General features: G+C 53.1%; 1 protein-coding gene across 22 annotated transcripts in view; it reads left to right on the forward strand.

The window, feature by feature from the left end:
- The window catches only part of LOC115615496 (protocadherin gamma-A4-like), a 149782-nt gene extending 134356 nt beyond the window's left edge, over window positions 1-15426 (forward strand). For 21 of the 22 annotated variants that reach the window (XM_032920260.1, XM_032920257.1, XM_032920262.1 and 18 more), the window contains 2 exons: window positions 7759-7847; window positions 13026-15417. In XM_032920260.1, the coding sequence (XP_032776151.1) occupies window positions 7759-7847; window positions 13026-13252 (316 nt within the window). In that variant the 3' untranslated portion in view covers window positions 13253-15417. Of the gene's footprint in view, window positions 1-7758; window positions 7848-13025 lie in introns of all 22 variants that reach the window. The other variant, XM_032920248.1, reaches the window with a different exon arrangement.
- The last annotated feature ends 1488 nt before the right edge of the window (window positions 15427-16914 follow it).

Below are 16914 nucleotides of genomic sequence, written 5' to 3' on the forward strand. Positions count from 1 at the left end.
GCTGGGACAATCTCAGGCCATGTGAGCAAGGTAGAAGGAGATCCCAGGCAAGGAGGCATGCCGGAGACCATGGTGGGGGGCTTGAAAGGGGGTGGAGAGCAGTGTGGGAATCCCCGGTCACACCAGGGGAGGAAGAAGCAAAGCATGCGAAGAAGATAGAGTGCCATTTCACACACACACACCCCCTCCCATTTATTCCCTCCAATCCTAAATCTCCCTGTGTTAATGCTTGCTAACGCTGTTGCGAGGCAGACTCCCCTTCCAAGCCCCTGCACAGCCAATAGTGAGGTTCGTCATCCCCTGCCTGTGCGGTGGGAGGAAGGAGAGTGCAGCAGAAGGGGTTTAGGGCTGACAGTGGGGATACAGCAGCAGTGCCCACCAGACAGCCATGAAGGAAAGGAGGGTTTTTTTGTTGTTTGTTTGGGTTTCATGTAATAGCTCTAAAAGTCGGGCTTGTAGGACTAGCAGCAGCCTCCCTGTGCGTGTTGGGGGACAGAGAGGGGAAATAGGTGCCCCATATGGTCCTTAAAGCTCTCAGAAGCGTTCTTGGGGCTCAGAGCATGCAGGTACCACCAAAGGGTGGTGCAGCTTGGGGTCTTCTGGTACATGGTTGTGGTCATCAAGAGGTCCTGTGTGACACCCCAGTATTCCAGGACATGCTCCACAAAGGGGACCCCATGTGTGTATGTCTTGGTGGGACCTCCCAGAGCATGCAGCAGCTGGGGCCAGAGGATAGAGAGAGGGAGATGTGGATGTTCACGGGCTTACACAGCACAGGGGAGGATCCAGAGCAGAAAAACTACTGGCCACAGATGAAGGTTTACCACATCCTTCCTAAAAAGAAATACTTGCTAACCCAGCAGCCATAGGGGTGTTTGCGGGTGTTGTAACCTCCTGGGAATTTATGGTACAAGGTTGTGTAATGTTATAGCGGACACGATAGCAAGTGGTATAGAGCACATGCATGGGTGCACAGCGGAGATGTCTGGGAAATGCTGATAGATTTACCTTCTGTTCACCCTTTCACTGGAAATGAGTGAAAATGGGCACATGCGGGGCAGAGGCACTGGCCAAGCTGCAGCATGCAGAAGTCCAGAGACAGTCCTCAGGACAGTGTCACCTTGGAGAATGTGCAGCCAGTGGGATGTGCACCACAGCTCATGTCACCGTGGCTCAGGGAAGGCCAGGAGCCTTGGGACCGACTGCTGGCACTTCTGGGCTGTACAGGCTTCCCATTGACAGGGTGAAGAGAAGCAGCAGAGGTAACTGCCACACTGGGAAGTTTAGGAAATAATTGTAATCCTCAGGTTTCCATCCCAAATGCACTCAAGGGTTGAAACCAGCAGGTGGTGTTTGCTTTGCCAAGTGAGGTTCCACATGTTTTGCAGGTGAATCAAAAAAGGTGCAAGTCTTTGGGCTAAATTTGCTGTTGCTTCTGGCTGGTTTGCATTCATAGAACCACTGAATGGTTAGGAACCACAGAAGCCCAGCAAGGGCCAGATGGTTACATCTGCCAGGTTTGGTTTTGCTTTGCTGGGTCTTGAAATAGGAAAGGTTGAAGACCACTCAGAGGCTCATGGCTTTGAGGTGCTGGAGCATGGCCCAAGAAGGGCAATGAATGTAGTGAAGGGCCCAGAGCACAAGTCTTAGGAAGAGCATTTAAATGTGGCGCTTAGGGACATGGTTTAGTGGTGGACCTGGCAGTTTACAGTTGGACTCAGGCTCTTAAAGGTCTTTTCCAACCTAAATGATTCTATGATTCTATGGCTGTGGTTTCTTATCAAATGCCACAGAGAAAATGCTGCTTTAAAGCATTATGAGGCTGCTCAGAGCCTGGCTTTGCTCTGAGTGTGAGCTGCAGCCCCAGGGTGAAATTTTGGAGTGGATTTTTGGTGCTGGGACAGGCAGGAGCTGTTTTGGTGCTGGGAGCAGGAGTTCCCTCTGGATAACTGCTCTCCTTTCCCCTCTTCCTATGGAGCTCAGCCAGGGAAAAAACTCTTCAGCTTCCTGGGACTGGAAGCTGAAGGTTTTGTAGTGATGTGTCCTGGTCTCACCCCACCTCCCCTTCCACAGCCAGGATACCACAGAGCTGGTTGTGCTGTGCATGATGCCTGTGAGCACTCCTGCTTACAGGTTTCGCCGTTTTGTCTGTTACAGCTCAGTTCTCAGCAGATTCAGTAGATCACATAGCCCCCTTCAGCTGAATGTTTCCTTCCCTTATTGACCATCCTGGGCCAATAATCCCTATATCTGCATTTGTCAAGGCCCTGGAAGTCTGAGCTATCCAGATCCTGCCAGGTTGGGCAAAAGCTGGCGAGCCTTTCATGGAGAAGAGGAAATATCCTAGCAATGGGATGTGGTTCTCATTCTGGAAAGCCCCCAGAATATCATCAGTTTCATCATCACAGCTTTATGTATAGAAATGTTATTTTAGGTAATTTAGCAGGTGCTATGTGTATTAGTTTAACTTTTCTCCCCCCATCTGCTTCCTGCACAGCTGAGCACATGCCATGGCTGGCTGCAGGGGCGCAGGGATCCGACAAATAGGCACAATAACCTTTCCAAAGCATTTCTCAAAATATCCTTCACAGCGAGTTAAGGGTGGCGGCATGATGGGCTGGGTGAAATAATTCCTGCCCTGAGCTCCATCTCATTCAGAAGGGCTAGAAGAGTCCCTGGGAGGGGGGACATTGCCCCTGCTCCCCCTTTTAGAGCCATCGTGGGCTTTTGTTCTGCTTCTGTCTGGCAGAGCAGCATCCCAGCAGCTTGGCTGGCTGTATGCGAGGACTCACTGGTGCTTTGGGAGGCTGCAAATCTCCCCACTTGCCTGCTATAGCGTTTTCAATCTCATCTTTGCAAAGTCATGATCTTAAAGCTGGGCCTCATCCAGGCCCTTGTAATGGCATTACAGAAGCGGCAGGGAATGTGGTGGGGGAAGGGCCGGCAGCATCCTCTGTTAAGGAAGGGAAAAGGGCAGGAAATTGTGGCAATTTTGGAGCTGATCCCATTTTTTCCGGAGTCTGGGGGTGGCGAGAGGGTGATGGGCTGTAGGATGCTAGCGTGGGCAAGTAGGACAGAGGGATGCTCGACCTAGGGCTGCATCCCCAGCCGCGGGGCTGTGTCCCCAGCACACCTTAAGCACAGCGGAGGCACAGCACCGGCGACGACAGATCCATTCCCTCTTTCTTGTCACTTCGCCAGGCTGGAAACACGCAGGCTGAGATTTTATTGCTGTTGCCTGTGGCTGGAGCTGTGTGTGGGAGATGGAAGGGGGATGGGGAAGGCTTGGAGGAAGCTGGAAGAGAGGAAACAGCAGTGAAAGGGGTTAGGCAAAGGCAAGAAGCCTGGAGGGACCTGGGACTGCCCCAGAACTGGGCTGGAGGAATGGGTTTGAAGATACCTCTGGCCAGAGTTCTGCTCGGGGGGAGCAAACGGGAGTGAAAAGGGAAGAGTCTGGGAAGAGAAACAAACCCCAGTCGCATCCCCCTCCCCGGAGTGGGGAAGCCTCGGAGCAGCTGGGCTGTGGGGTGGGAGAGGTGCTGGCTGGGGGGGGGCACTGATGCAGAAGCCAGAAAGCCTCAAATGAGAGAGGAGGGAGGATGCTGTGGGTGTCCCAGGAAAATCCTGAGGCCAAGCACTGCCTGCAGTCCTGCTGGGCACCCCAGGGTGCTGGGCTGTCCTTTCCAGCCCCTGGGGCTCTGAGAGCACTGCTCAGGCACAAACCAGCTTCTCTAGTTTGTTGTGGCACTGCTATAGCTCATGATTCCAGCTGCAGAGCGAGGAAAACAGTTTTTTCATGAATCCACCAGGCAGTTGTGCAAATCACTGTTTGCAAGGCCTTTGGCTGCCATAGTGACGAGCTCCATAGCAACCCCACCAGGAAATGAATAATTTTGGGCTCTGCTCGAAATGGAAGTTAAAAAGGGATATGGTGGTTGGACTGCTGTGAAATAGCTGGTGAGAAAAGCACCCAGGTCCACCCTGCGCTGCTCGGGTGGATGCCTTTCGTAATGGTGTAACCTCGCGATGCAGCGTGCAATGGGGCTGTGTCAGGGCTGCAGGGCAAGCCTTTCATTTCAGCATTCCCTAATTTCCACATAGAGAGGTTTAGTGAAGGTGTTCACAGGTTGTGCGCTGCCTGTACCTGCCTCTGCTGGCACAGCCCCTGTCCTGTGCTCTGTGTCCACCATGCCCTGAGCCCCCCTAAGATGCTGCATCCCTCAGTTTGTCTCAAATGTGGGTTTGCTTCCTTCCCTCCAGTCCTAGTGGTGCTGGAAACGTTCCCAGAAATGAAAGCCAGCTCTTTTCTGAGCTTTGAAGTGTGGAGTAGGATTGAACAGAGGAAAAAAAAAAATTCTATGGGGGATGGGTTTTTAGGAAAAAAACCCACTATTGAGTCAATGGCATTTGTATTATAAACAGGGAGTCCTTGGAATCATTTCCATAGGAACCAGCCCTCCCATTCCGGGCAGCCTCCCCGCAGCAGTGCCCCAGCAGTGCTGCAAGGGGGGGTCTGAGGTCTGCCCACTCCAGGCAGGGGAGCAGGGCAGGGAAGGCTGCTCGCTATTGAAACAGTGATTCACAGCTCTGATTCACAACTCCATCCTATCGCTGTGGAAAGCAGCCAGACCTGGTCATCAGCTGTGTGCCTTTTGCCAAAGCGAGAAGTTATTTTTGGGTGTTTTTAGATTACAGCACTTATTTTTTTAAATGCGCCTCTGAATTCTGGATTATTGCACTGCAAGTAATTGAGGCACTTGAATTTCCTGCTTAGACGAGTGAGCTCAATAACATTTTTTGCAACTCTAAGACATTTCTAAAATAGCTTTTCTGCATCACGGGGAGCAGACACACAGCTTTGGGGCTGTTTGTGCAAGATTTGGGAGCACCGGGTGCAGTAAGTTTGCAGAGAAGGGCCTGGGGACCATCAGGCTGAACATGAGTCACCAGTGCACCCTTCCTGTAATGGAGAATGACTCGGTGTTACTGGTAAGATCATAGCCAGCAGGTCGAGAGAAGAGATGGTTACCGTCTGGTTAGGGAGCTGCGTGAGCTTGGGGGTCCTGGCGCTACCTCCCAGGTCAATGCCCTGACCACAGGGTGAGCCTTTCTTTCTTTCCTTTCCTTCCTGCATTCCTGCTGTCCTAGGGCACACAGCTTTGACAGGAGGCAGGAGGAGTTTCTGTCTTGTGCAGCCCATTGCCTGAAGGAGAGGTGGGAGGAAAGAGTCTTTCAGGAGGTGGAAAATGTGATGCTGGCACTGCTGCGTCAGAGAGGGAGTTGAACCTGGGTCTCTGCTTTCAAACCAGAGTTCAAACCACTGGAACATTGCAATTAAAAGAGAGAGATTTGGCACTTCCTTGTGCTTTCCCTTTCCCCATCCCTGGATAACATCACCATGCCAGGAGCAGCAGCTTGGAGGCACCAGGGTGTTTCTGGGCAGCTTTCCTGTAGCCCTGAAAAACCTGGGAACCTCAACTGCCCCAGTGGGGCAGGAGCTGCTGGGGTTAACTGGTGGCTGAATGGGTTGTGGTTTGCAATGGGGTTTAGGTTCCTAAGTCCTTTATTGGATCTGGCCTGGGGCTCTATTCCCAGCCCTGCTTGTGACATTAACAGGTCACTGCAGCCCCAGGGCTGTCCCCACCTTGTCCTCACTGCCTGGGTTGCCGGCACGCTGCTGGCTGGCTCAACATGGAGTGCAGGGCAGCAGTGCCCATGCCTGAGGAGTCTCAGCACAATCATCATGCAAGCACTGAAATCCATTTGTGAGGCAGACAAACCTTGCTTCTGGCCTTCTTGAAACTGTGCCGCCACATGCATTGTGGAGAAGGTATATAAATAGTTTTTGGGATGCCCTGGGTTGCAGCAGACAGCAGGTATTTCAGAAGTGGTGCTGTTGGCAGGGTCATGCCTCTGCTACATTAGTGATTGGTTTCATCCTCCATGGATATACCAGTGTGAGAGCAGCGTCCTGCCTGGCTGGGGATGGATCAGGCAGGCAGTACAGAAGGGGAAGGGATGGATGGTCGCATGGTCTTGGCACAGGTCCTGCATGTCTTTGGACAAGTTGCTTAAGACCAGATTTCCCACAGAGTACATGGGAGCATCCATACATGTATCTTTACACTCAGATCATGTGTTTCAAAGGGAGTTTGACTACAAGATTGCTGTGGCAGATACATGCCTGTGGGTCCATCCCATTTCCAAAAAGGCCATGTTAAGCCTGTCCTGTGTGAGGGCTGCAGCAGGCACAGCCAGCAGGGGCACTTGGGCAGTGGGATGCTCGGCATGGGCGTGAAGAGCCCATCTGCTACCCAGCATGTGGTGTTGAGCTGGCACCAGCAGTGCGTGTGCTGGCAGCTCAAGCATGAAGCTGCCGGCAGGAGACCCCAGAGCTGGGGGAGATCTTGGCTGCTTGAGCATGTCTGAGCAGGGCTTTGGGGTCCAAACAGGGCTTTGGGGTTTGGCAGCTCCTGGATGTAAGGGCTGGGACCACAGCAGTGGAGGAGGATGCCACCTCTGTGTCTTGCAGCCTGGTTCAAACCGAACGCTTGCCTTGGGAAACAGGCTCAGCTCTCTCCAAGGGAAAAAGATGGGGAAAAGCTTCCCCGTCTCACTTCTAGAGAGCTCCCAGCTGCTAGAGCAGGGCAGCCCTCCTGCCAGGCAAGCCAGCACACAGCCAAGGGGCAGATCCTGGTATCCCAGGGGGTGGCAAGAGCTGTGGGTGGTCAGAGCACTCAGTGGGGACAGGTGGTCTGAGTGATGTGGTCACTTAGGGTCAGAGCAGAGGAGAGCAGAGGAAGCTGATGAGATGTTCAGGTCTCTGCTGGAAGCCGGGAGGCTCTGGAGGGGCTCTGGGAGAACAGCCCTGACCTCTCTGGAGGGGAAGTGCCAGCACCAGTGAGCGGTGGCTGAGCACAGCTGGCACCTGGCAAACATGAAAGCGGGGCTTGTTCAACTGTGCACAGACTGCTGATTGTAACCTCGGTCACAAAACCTCCTTGGTTGAAGCCTGACAGCATCCCCAGAGGTTTCCCAGGCACATCTGTGGCTCTCAGCCCCCCATCCGCCAGTCCCAGGGAACCAAACCTCCCTTCTCTCCTCTTCCTGTTGCTCCAGCCTCCCCAGGACTCTTTGCTGTCAGCTCTGCAGAGCTGCTGCCTGCTCTTGGACTCCCTTCAGAGCAAGTTTTGCAGTGCCGGGCAGCTGGCTCCATGCTGGTCCCAAAGCCCACCACACCACAGGGTTTTCTCATCCTCCATCCTATGAATGAAGCTGCAGAATGGGGTTGTAGCCTGAAATAGCTTGAGGGGTGCATCCACCCACATGGCCTGGAAAAGGACCAGAGGACCTGGTGGTACAAGGGTTCATGCACCTCTGGGGCTTTAGGACCAGCATTTTTTTGTGGTATTACGTTGTATCAGTGGGAAGGCATTACATTATGTCGGTGGGGTTTTGAGATGATGAGGTATTGGCTGTCTCTGAAGTCAGCAGGAGTTAGGTAGGTGTTGTTGGAAGCACCACTGAGTCCCCAAGTGCTTTTGGTATTGCTGGTTACTGTTCAAAAGCCTGGTGGGGGATGGAGACCTCTGAAAGAGTTATTTAATAGGATAGTGTTATTTACTAGAAGGATTTAAAGCTTGCAAACTCCTCTCCACCAATGGACAAGCCTACAGCCTTGGTTTCTGATGTGGTCTGACAAGCCCACTCCTCCTGACTGAGCTGCAGTAACTTGCTGTTTCTTTTCTCTTCCCATAGCTCCCAGAATGGAGAGGAAGGTGGAGCCTGGCCGAACAACCAGTTTGACACGGAGATGCTCCAAGCCATGATCCTGGCTTCAGCAAATGGTTGGTCTCCACTGCATGCGGGAAAATCATGGCGCATGCTCTTGTGCGGCCATCTCGGTGCATGCTGGCAGGATTGACGTATCTGTTAACTGGGGTGGCTTCAAAAGTCCTTCTTCAACATATTCTGGTGGAAAAGCACTGCTGTCTGTGTTACCCTGCAGAGGAGAGGGGTCAGGAAGGATTCAGGCAGAGGAGATACCAGATAGCCATCAGCATCGGGCATGCTGTAGGCAGGGCTACCTCTTCCACCCAAAATATATTCTCTATGTACTGGACAGAACATTATCTGGCTTGTGATGCAGTTCTGTTACATGAAAAAGCCAGTCTTGAGATGATGTTTTATAAACTACTTGGTTCCAGAAGGTCACAGTAAATGAAACCTTTGCTGTGTTGCCACTTGCTATAAGGTGAGGATGTAGGAAGTCTGGAAGATTTGCTTGTGGCTAGAGACTAGGCCAGGAATACTGTAAATGCCTGACTCAGTATCCCCGACAAACCTTGTGTCCAGATGCTGGCTCGTACCAGGTCCCTCTGCTGAGGACTGCTGGTGGTTCATTGCAGTTGTAGTCACAGGGACTTGGTTTGGGGTCATTTTGGGTTGGTTTGTTCTGGTTTACAGCTGTGCCATGTGGAAGCGGTGGGCAGGGAGGGGTATTCCCATGCACCCACGGTCACGAAGTGCGATTATTGCTCGGCGCAGCACTACGGATGAAGAGGCTGTTTTTCATGCAGCCTGTATTTATAAATACCTCGCAGTCCTTTCCCCCTTGACTTAAAAATAGAAGCAACAGCACAGCCATAAAACCTTGTGCAGAATGCTTAGGATGCTTCCTTTGAGCTGCTGGGAGAGAAAGAATCTGGGGGAGGGGGATGGCTTTGGCGTTGCTTTCTTGGAAAGCTGCTGCAGATGAACTTTGCTGTTGTGCAGACACCAGGCAGCCTGGAGACACAGCTGCTGTGGCCAGGGAAGGGGATGAAGGTCTTGGGGTTGTTTACACTCAAGGGAAAGAAACAATGCAAAAACGTGTCTCTGCTCTGAAAAACGACCATGGAAAAATATCCTCTGGGGTTGCATGTGGTTCTCATCACCCAGCGCCTCTAGATCCGGTTTCCTTGCTCACAAATAAAGCTGTTTTTCTGACTGCTGCTCCAGTCAGAGCACCAGAGAGCTGAGCGGGTCCCTTCAAGGTTAAGCCCTGAGTTCCATGCAGCCCTGGGCCCCATTGCAGCGTATCTCCCCCAGTGCACAAGTCTCCACAGTCCTAACCTCTCCCACGGCTTCAGTTCACCCTGGGGGTTAATTTAAAGCAGATCCATCTGCCAGATTAGGGCTTCCCCTGCTGCAGCCCCACGAGAGGATGGCTCTGTGCACTCCATCCTTTCCTTGCCCATGCCAGTCCCTTGCTGTACTGGAGGAAGGGAGGGAGGGAGGGATGGATGGATGTATGGATGTATGGATGGATCCACCTGCAAACACAGCACGAGCTTTTTCCACCAGCACTGTGTTTTGATGTCTCCCCTGATCTCTGTCCTCCCTTTTCTGCTCTCACTCATAGCGAGAGCTAATAATGTTGATTGGAGCAGTCTTTGACTAGGGGCAGTACTAATTCCCATTAAACTTTAGGATGCCCACTCTTGGGTGATGTTTCCTGGCTATTTAAATGATCCTTATCTCTTACTTTCACCTGCTGAGCTCTGAGCTCTGGGGTGGCAGGTGGGACACAGTGACAGAGGTGATGGCACTGTGTGCTGAGTGTGAATTTCCATCCACACCATGTCAAGTGCATGCTCGAGTTGCACTGAGCAGAGACCATCTGGGAGGCAGAAACTCCTCTGATGCTGCTCTGCTCCATGAACTAGGGATGCTCCCCAGAAGGGGCTGTGGATGCCCTGAGCGCATCCTTACCCTGTGCCAGGGGTTATCCTTTGCTTTGGCAAGAGGCTGAGCTGGCCCAGCCATGCCAAGACTGTACAATCCAGTGGCTTTGAGGATTAAATTATTTGCCTAATGGTTAAATCACACTCCCAAGCTGGAGTACCTGGGGAGCTGGATTTCCCCCAGGGCTGTGACCGTGCAGTAGGGCTTCTGTCTCCCTTCCTGGGCTTCCTTCCTCTGGATCTTCAGAGATCTTTGATGCTGCGAGGGCTGTAGCAGCTCTGCTCTGGAGCCAGGCTGAGAGAGCTGGGCTGGGTCAGCCTGGAGAAGAGAAGGCTCCTTAAGGGGAGACCTTAGAGCAGCTCCAGTGCCTAAAGGGGCTCCAGGAAACCTGGAGAGGGGCTTTGGACAAGGGCCTGTAGGGACAGGACAAGGGGAATGGCTTTAACTTGCCAGAGGGGAGATTGAGATGAGCTCTGAGGCAGAAGCTCTTCCCTGTGAGGGTGCTGAGGCGCTGGCACAGGGTGCCCAGAGAAGCTGTGGCTGCCCCATCCCTGGCAGTGTTCAAGGCCAGGTTGGACACAGGGGCTTGGAGCAACCTGCTCTAGTGGAAGGTGTCCCTGCCCGTGGCAGGGGGTTGGAACTGGATGAGCTTTAAGCTCCGTTTCAAACCAGTCTGGGATTCTATGATTCTGTGATCTTCCTCCCTTGCCTGTTCCCTTATGGGAACAGCATAAAAATCTGTGTTTTTGAGCCATCTGAAGGGGCAGAGGCAGCTGCTAAGGCAGACCAAGGAGCTGCAGGACACCAGACACTAAAGGGCAGACATCCTGTCCTTAAAATACTCTGGCTTCCAGAGAGAATTTATAGGGGTGCCACAAGATGGTGGGATAGCAGACGGAAAGGCAGTTGGAGGAGGTCCTTCTCCCCAGCTCTGCTGCCTGCAGGCAGGGGCAGACACCCTATATCGGGTTCTCCGGAAAGCCCCCAGCAGCTGCAGCAACACGTGCTCCAGGGCTGCCTCCAGCCTCTCCTCCCCTCTGCCCATGAGGCCGATGGAGCCACTAGCTGGTTATTTTTGTGAAGGCCAAATCCTTGTTTTCCTCCTCAGGACCGTTTGGGATAATGGCTGGCTTGCTGGTAAAGGCTAAGTGTAACCTTTCCCGTAACAAGAGCTGAAGGGCCCTGCTTGGCAGGAGCAGCTCGGTGCCCATTTATAAACCTCTATTGTCCCTGTTCTCTCTTTTTTTCGGCCTTAATGTCAATGTTACCTAGAAACAGCCCTTTGCTCTTCCCTGGGACCAACTGGCAGGCTGGGAACTTCACGGGTGGCTTTTTCTTCCCTGTGAAAGCTGTGCTGTGACTGCAAACTAATTCATGGGGACCCGTAGTCCTGGATGGTGCTGGCAGCTGCCCAGCCCCATCACTGCTCGGAGCCCTGGTCTACCAGGGATGGCCCAGGGCAGTGGAGAAGGTTTCCAAGCCCACCAAGCCCCCAGCTGGGCTGTCTACAGCTAGAAAACGTTATCTTGCCCACTGCCAGAGACCATAGTCCACCTGCAGGTCAGTCCCTGGCTGCAGCCTGGTCTGACCCCACATCTCCAGCCATCCCATCCCTGTTTTAACACCCTGATGGGTATGGGGTTGAGCTGGTTGTTAATGAAACAAGCTGCTGCTGAGATGAGTGAGGATGAGCAATAAATATCACCAACCATATATACAATCTCTGCCAGTGCAAGGTCCTCAAAGCCCCACCAGGTCTGGGACCCACTTAATGGGGACAGCAGAAAAATCCTCCTTCTGGTGGCTGCTTCCACAGTGGAAAGCAAAAGGCATTTCCCCATGCTGGTTCACTGTGTTTGTACACTGCCCTGTGCATCCCCTGGCCCCAGGGCACAATGTCCTGCCTGGGTTTGGGCTTGCTGTGTGTTTTCCTCCTCCTCTGGCTCCAGCAGAGCAGCTGTAACTTTTCAAACTGCAGTTGCTTCATACTTCTGACCTCTGCGAGGGGATGTGTACACGGCAGTATTGCAGGGGATGGGGGGATGTGGCCCAGCTTTTTGTCTAGCTTTCTGGCTGGCTTAGCCACCTCCATCTGCTTAGGGGAAAGCAAAGGCAAACAGAGGCGTGCATGGATCTGGTCTGGAGAGAAGAGAAACATGAGAGGACTGGCCCATGATCTCTGCTTGTTGTTTTTCTTTATTCCTGTGGTCTCTCCACCTTCAAAAGGAGGGAGCAGCAGTCCTGGGCTCTGCCTTGGGCCCTTCACGTGGCCTTGCTGGGTGTCTCCAGCCTCCCAGGAGAGCGTGTCCACAGCCACATGCATGAAGCAGTTAAAAGGCTGAGATAGGATCCACAGTATCCAGGGCAGAGAATTGGGTTTAGCAAATCATTTCTTCGGAGGGCTGGGCAAGGATCCCACCCTCAGCCATGTACAGGCAGTTGCACTGAAGCACATCATGCAGCAGCTCATGGCAACAAGCATCACTTGTGCCTTGCCATCCCCCCATGCTCATTTCTCCCCCTGCTTCCATGCATCCCCCCGTCTCCATCTGGTTGTTACCATCCAGCCATGCTCCAGCATCCCAGGGGGAGTCTGGGCCCTTCCCCATCCCTATGCTTAGCTCTCTCCACGCTGGGGCTTTGCAGAGCAACAGGAATGAATTTGCCTTCCCCTCCCCCTGCTCCCAGATCTGGACCATCAGACATGCTTCAGCATTGATTTGCTTTGTGCTCAGCTTCCTAGAGCCATTTTGCAGTACTGCAGGGGAGGGGTTTTCTTTCTCATCTCCTGTGCTCTGCTCCCTGAATAAACCTGGCTGGAGAAATACTGGGGGCAGGGTTTTAAATGCAATGGAAAAACAAAATAGTATTGGATTTCCCTTAATGTGTTACTAATGGTTGTAGCTGTACAATATGTTTGTAATGAGGATGCTTTTGGTGGTGGGGGGGGTGTTTTTCTGTGGAGGCAGAGCAGGCAGCAGCAGGCAGGCAGGGAGAGACAGGCAGCCCCATCACAGCCAAGGGCAGAGGAGAGCTTGGCTGGAGGCCCCAGATCCCAAACCTTTAGCAGCAATGTGAGATGAAACAAGGAATTTTGGTGCCGGCTGTGCCATGCTCTCCAGCATGCGCATTGCAGCCATCCCATGGAGTGATAGCACCAAAGCGTAATGAGGGGTGAGGGCTGGTGGCACCGAGGTCTGGGTTTGACACCTAGTGAGAGCCTTTTGGCACCGCTGATGCTTGTCCGACATTAACAACCTGCCCTTCTCTTTCCCCCCACCCTCTGGTGTCCCCCACAGAAGCTGCTGATGGCAACTCGACGCTGGGCGGTGGGATGGGCACCATGGGGCTGAGCGCCCGCTACGGCCCCCAGTTCACCCTGCAGCACGTCCCCGATTACCGGCAGAACGTCTACATCCCGGGCAGCACCGCCACCCTCACCAACGCCGCCGGCAAGCGTGATGCCAAGAGCGCCGGCTCCTCGGGAGGCAACAAGAAGAAGTCCGGGAAGAAGGAGAAGAAGTAGAAGAAGAAGAAGGAGACCTTAGAGCCACAGGGCAGCCAGCTCCAGCACTCCCTCAACCCACAGCTCAGGCCGGAGGACGAATGTCAATAATATTGTGTTGCTAAAAGTAGGAAACGCTGCGAATGTATCTCCTCATCATCATCAGAGCTAGGAGCAGGGTCTCGCTGCTGTTAGATCTCATGATGAAAACCAATCCGGAAGCTAAACCGAATGCAAACAAGTGCCCTGTGAATACTTGCTAATGTTTTATACGATCCCTTGGGTATTAGAATATGCAAGGGCAGAAGGTCTTCTGCCACATCTTTCGATCCGATTTGCTCCCAGATAGTCCGAGAAGGGCACAAGGCTTGTGCTCGGCTTTGCCCAGTGTAAATAATTTTAGCAGGGATCTTTTAATTTATAGACCTTCAATCATTTTTCTTTGGAAAGGAAGTTCCTAGCTTAGAGCCCATGCTCCAGATCTTTGCTCTTAAACTTTCCATTAGTAAAATTCACACCCAGTTAATGATAGTGATGGATTTGTTGCTGAGAAGTTGGTAGGGAGTGCTTCAGTTCCTGCTTCCCTGTTACCTGGAAAAACAATAAGTAAGTGTTTATATTGCATGAGTCAAAGGGAATATGGCAAAGCTGCATCCTAAACATTTATTTTCTTGTTTTAAAGTGCAACCACTGATGGCCTGAAAGATGAGATTAAAATCCCCTTCCTGATGTCTTAGAGGTGGGGAATTCAATGAGGAGCACGCCGAGGTGTGCGGCAGCTGCCCCAGCGGTTCTAGGGGTCTCCGAAGAGCAGACACATCTCATCCCTTCTTTGCAGTAAATATTTATATGTACAGTCAATGTTCTTCTGGAATTAAAGCTAAGAGAGTCTCACTCCCCTGTGGCCAGGTGGCCATCTGGCCAACTCCCCTTCAAGGGGACCAGGGGACAATGCTTCACGCTTCTGCACACCGTGTCTGCATGCACGTCCTTCACCTCACGCCTGCACTAGCGCAGTTAGCTCCATGGACCCAGAGAAGTCCTCGCATGCCCATGCAGCGTAGTGTGAACAGCCCCTCTGTGCTGGGGCTGCCTTGGGAGGGGTGGGGTGGGTGGGGTGGGTGAAATGGGATGGGGAAACTCATCACTTCTTATTTGGGGGTTATTTGGGGTCTCAGCCAAAGGGGTGAAATATGCAGAGCTGCCAACGTAAAGCTTTGGTGCAGAGTTGGTGACTGAGTAAGTGATAGTTGGTTTGGTGGTGTTTGGGGACCAGACCCAGGGAAGGGAGCTAAGAGCTGACGGTGAGCATGGGGTGATGCTGCAAAGCTGGTGAGCTGGGGCAACAAGGTGGGGATGTCACAAGGGACCACGCCAAGCCAGCCCAGAGGAGATGTTCCCACTGACTTCAGGCTTTCCACCCGGTGTAGGGAATCAAAGGATGACGAATAGAGTTTCTCCACATGCCCATCACCCTTGCACCAGGTCAGCTTCCCGTATCAAAGCAGCTCTGAGCCCCCTCAGGTTGGCAAAGAGGGGCTTTGTGTAGCCAGAGCGAGGAGAGGGGGTGCGGGCTGGCCAGGAAGGGGTTTCTTAGGGGGTGTGTGTTGTTTTTTCCTTTTTTAACCACTAACACATAACTCACCCGAGCAGATCCAGCCCTTTCGGCCAGGCTGTGGCCACCCCACCGCTGCCCCCTCCCCAAACCCAGGGCAGCAGGAGCATCCGCTGTGGTCCATCTGGATCCAGCCACCTCTGGCACTGGCTGCACTGGGAGCAGTTCCCAGCCTGTCCCCTGCAGCTGCCACCTGCCCCCCTTCTAGAAATGCTGTAGCTGAATCGTAGTCTTTATATTTCTTTTTAACCTGCAATCTGAGGTAGCATAGTGAGTGTTGTGTATTTAGTGCTGTGTTATTTTTAATCTTGGTAACTAACTCGTGGCCACCAGTATTTTCAATTCTCTCTGTATCTTCTTTCCATGTGCTCTGTGCTCCGAGTGTATGTGAAATGAAACACGTTTGCCCTTTCAATGTGTCTAATATTGAATTATACTTATATATTATATATATGCTTATATCCTTCTTATACCCATATAGACCAACGTCGATGTGTTACACGCAAGTTTTATACTCTAATATTTATATGGCTTTTTTTCTTTGGGAAAAAAAAAAAAAAAAAAAATGGTTTCTTCTGAATGAATTCTCTTTATTCTGATAGGAAGAAGGGGGAAAAGATAGGGCCTGTCCATCCCAGGGCTGCCGCTGTGCTGAGGCTGCTCGGGGCAGTGTTCCAGCCCCAGCCTGGCTCTGGCAGTGGGGATGCTCTTGGGGCACCCCCGTCTCTAGGTCACCAAGGGTGGAAGGTGGCATGGATGTGAGTCGCTTGAAGAGACTGTGGTGTCCACAGCTACAGCCCCAAGGGGATCCAGTTGCCCTTCCCCATCACTGGCAGGGGTCCGGTCACCCTTCCCCAACCCTGGGGAGAATCTGGTCACTCTTCTCCAAACCCAGTGGGGATCTGATTATCCTTCCCCATCACTCCCAGGGATCCACTCTCCCTTCTCCAACCCTGGGGTGATTCGCTTTTCATGGTGGGGATGGGGGAGTCAGGTGCTGTGCGTGGGGTCCTCCAGCCAAGACGAACCCCCACACTGTAGGAGGGTCCAACACAGGCTGGAGAGAAACATCCTGTGGTTCAGGGTGTCACAACCACAGAGGGAAAAATCAGCTGCTGCTGCCCAGATGTGACGGGGAGGTGGAGGAGGTGGGGGCAGAGCGGTCCTGACAGACGACAAACACACACACAGCCAAGGTGGGGGGAGGCTGGGCTTCCCCCCCACCTTAGCAGAGTGCAGGATGCTCCAGGAACATAGGGCACAACCCCTGCACCCCACAGAGCCAACCCTCCTCCCTGTGCACGAGGACAGCCCTGATCCCACACTCACACACACGTGTGCACCCACATGCGCGCACACGGGACCATTTTCCAACCCCCAGAGCATCCTCCTTTGGGGCAGGCGGTCGCAGACCACAGGGGAGGGCATGGGTGAGGGGGTCAGGGTGGGAACAGAGCAGTGACCTGGTGCTGTGAGGGCCCCTGTCACACTGTGCCCTCTGCCCCCAGCCCTGGGGCCACCATCTCTCCCACGCTGAAGCACCTGGAGCGCATTAGAGGCAGGTCCGGAGGGATGGATCACATCAACGGGGAGCCGGGCTGAGCGCTTCCAGGTGCCACCCGCAGGCTGGAATGTCACCTAAGCTGGGGTGACGTTGTCCCAGGGCGCCTGGAGTGGAGTGATGAGGGCTGTGGATGGAGGAAGAGGGGATAGTCAATCCAGTGGGTCCCTGGCCGGGTGACAGCCACTGCTGAAGGGAAGCAAAGATGCTTTGCAGAGCTGTGGCCATTGGAGTGGCTTCAGCCTCCCTGGTGTCCTGAGCCCCGTGGTGTCCTCGTGTCTCCAGCTGCTGGTGTCAGCGTGAGGATGTGTGCAGTGTGAGGGTGCATGTTCAGTTTCATTTCATTTCTCCTCTTTGTTGCACTAAAATCACCCCGGGCCATTGAGAAAACAGGGAAGGGAAAGGCACAAAGACACAAGCCTGGCCAATTAGCACTGATGAAGGGAACCCGGTCAGCTGTGCTAATTAACAGGGACACGTGGGAGTGGGAACATATTCATCCCAGCA

Source organism: Strigops habroptila, chromosome 12, assembly GCF_004027225.2.
Source record: "Strigops habroptila isolate Jane chromosome 12, bStrHab1.2.pri, whole genome shotgun sequence".
NCBI lineage: Eukaryota > Metazoa > Chordata > Aves > Psittaciformes > Psittacidae > Strigops > Strigops habroptila.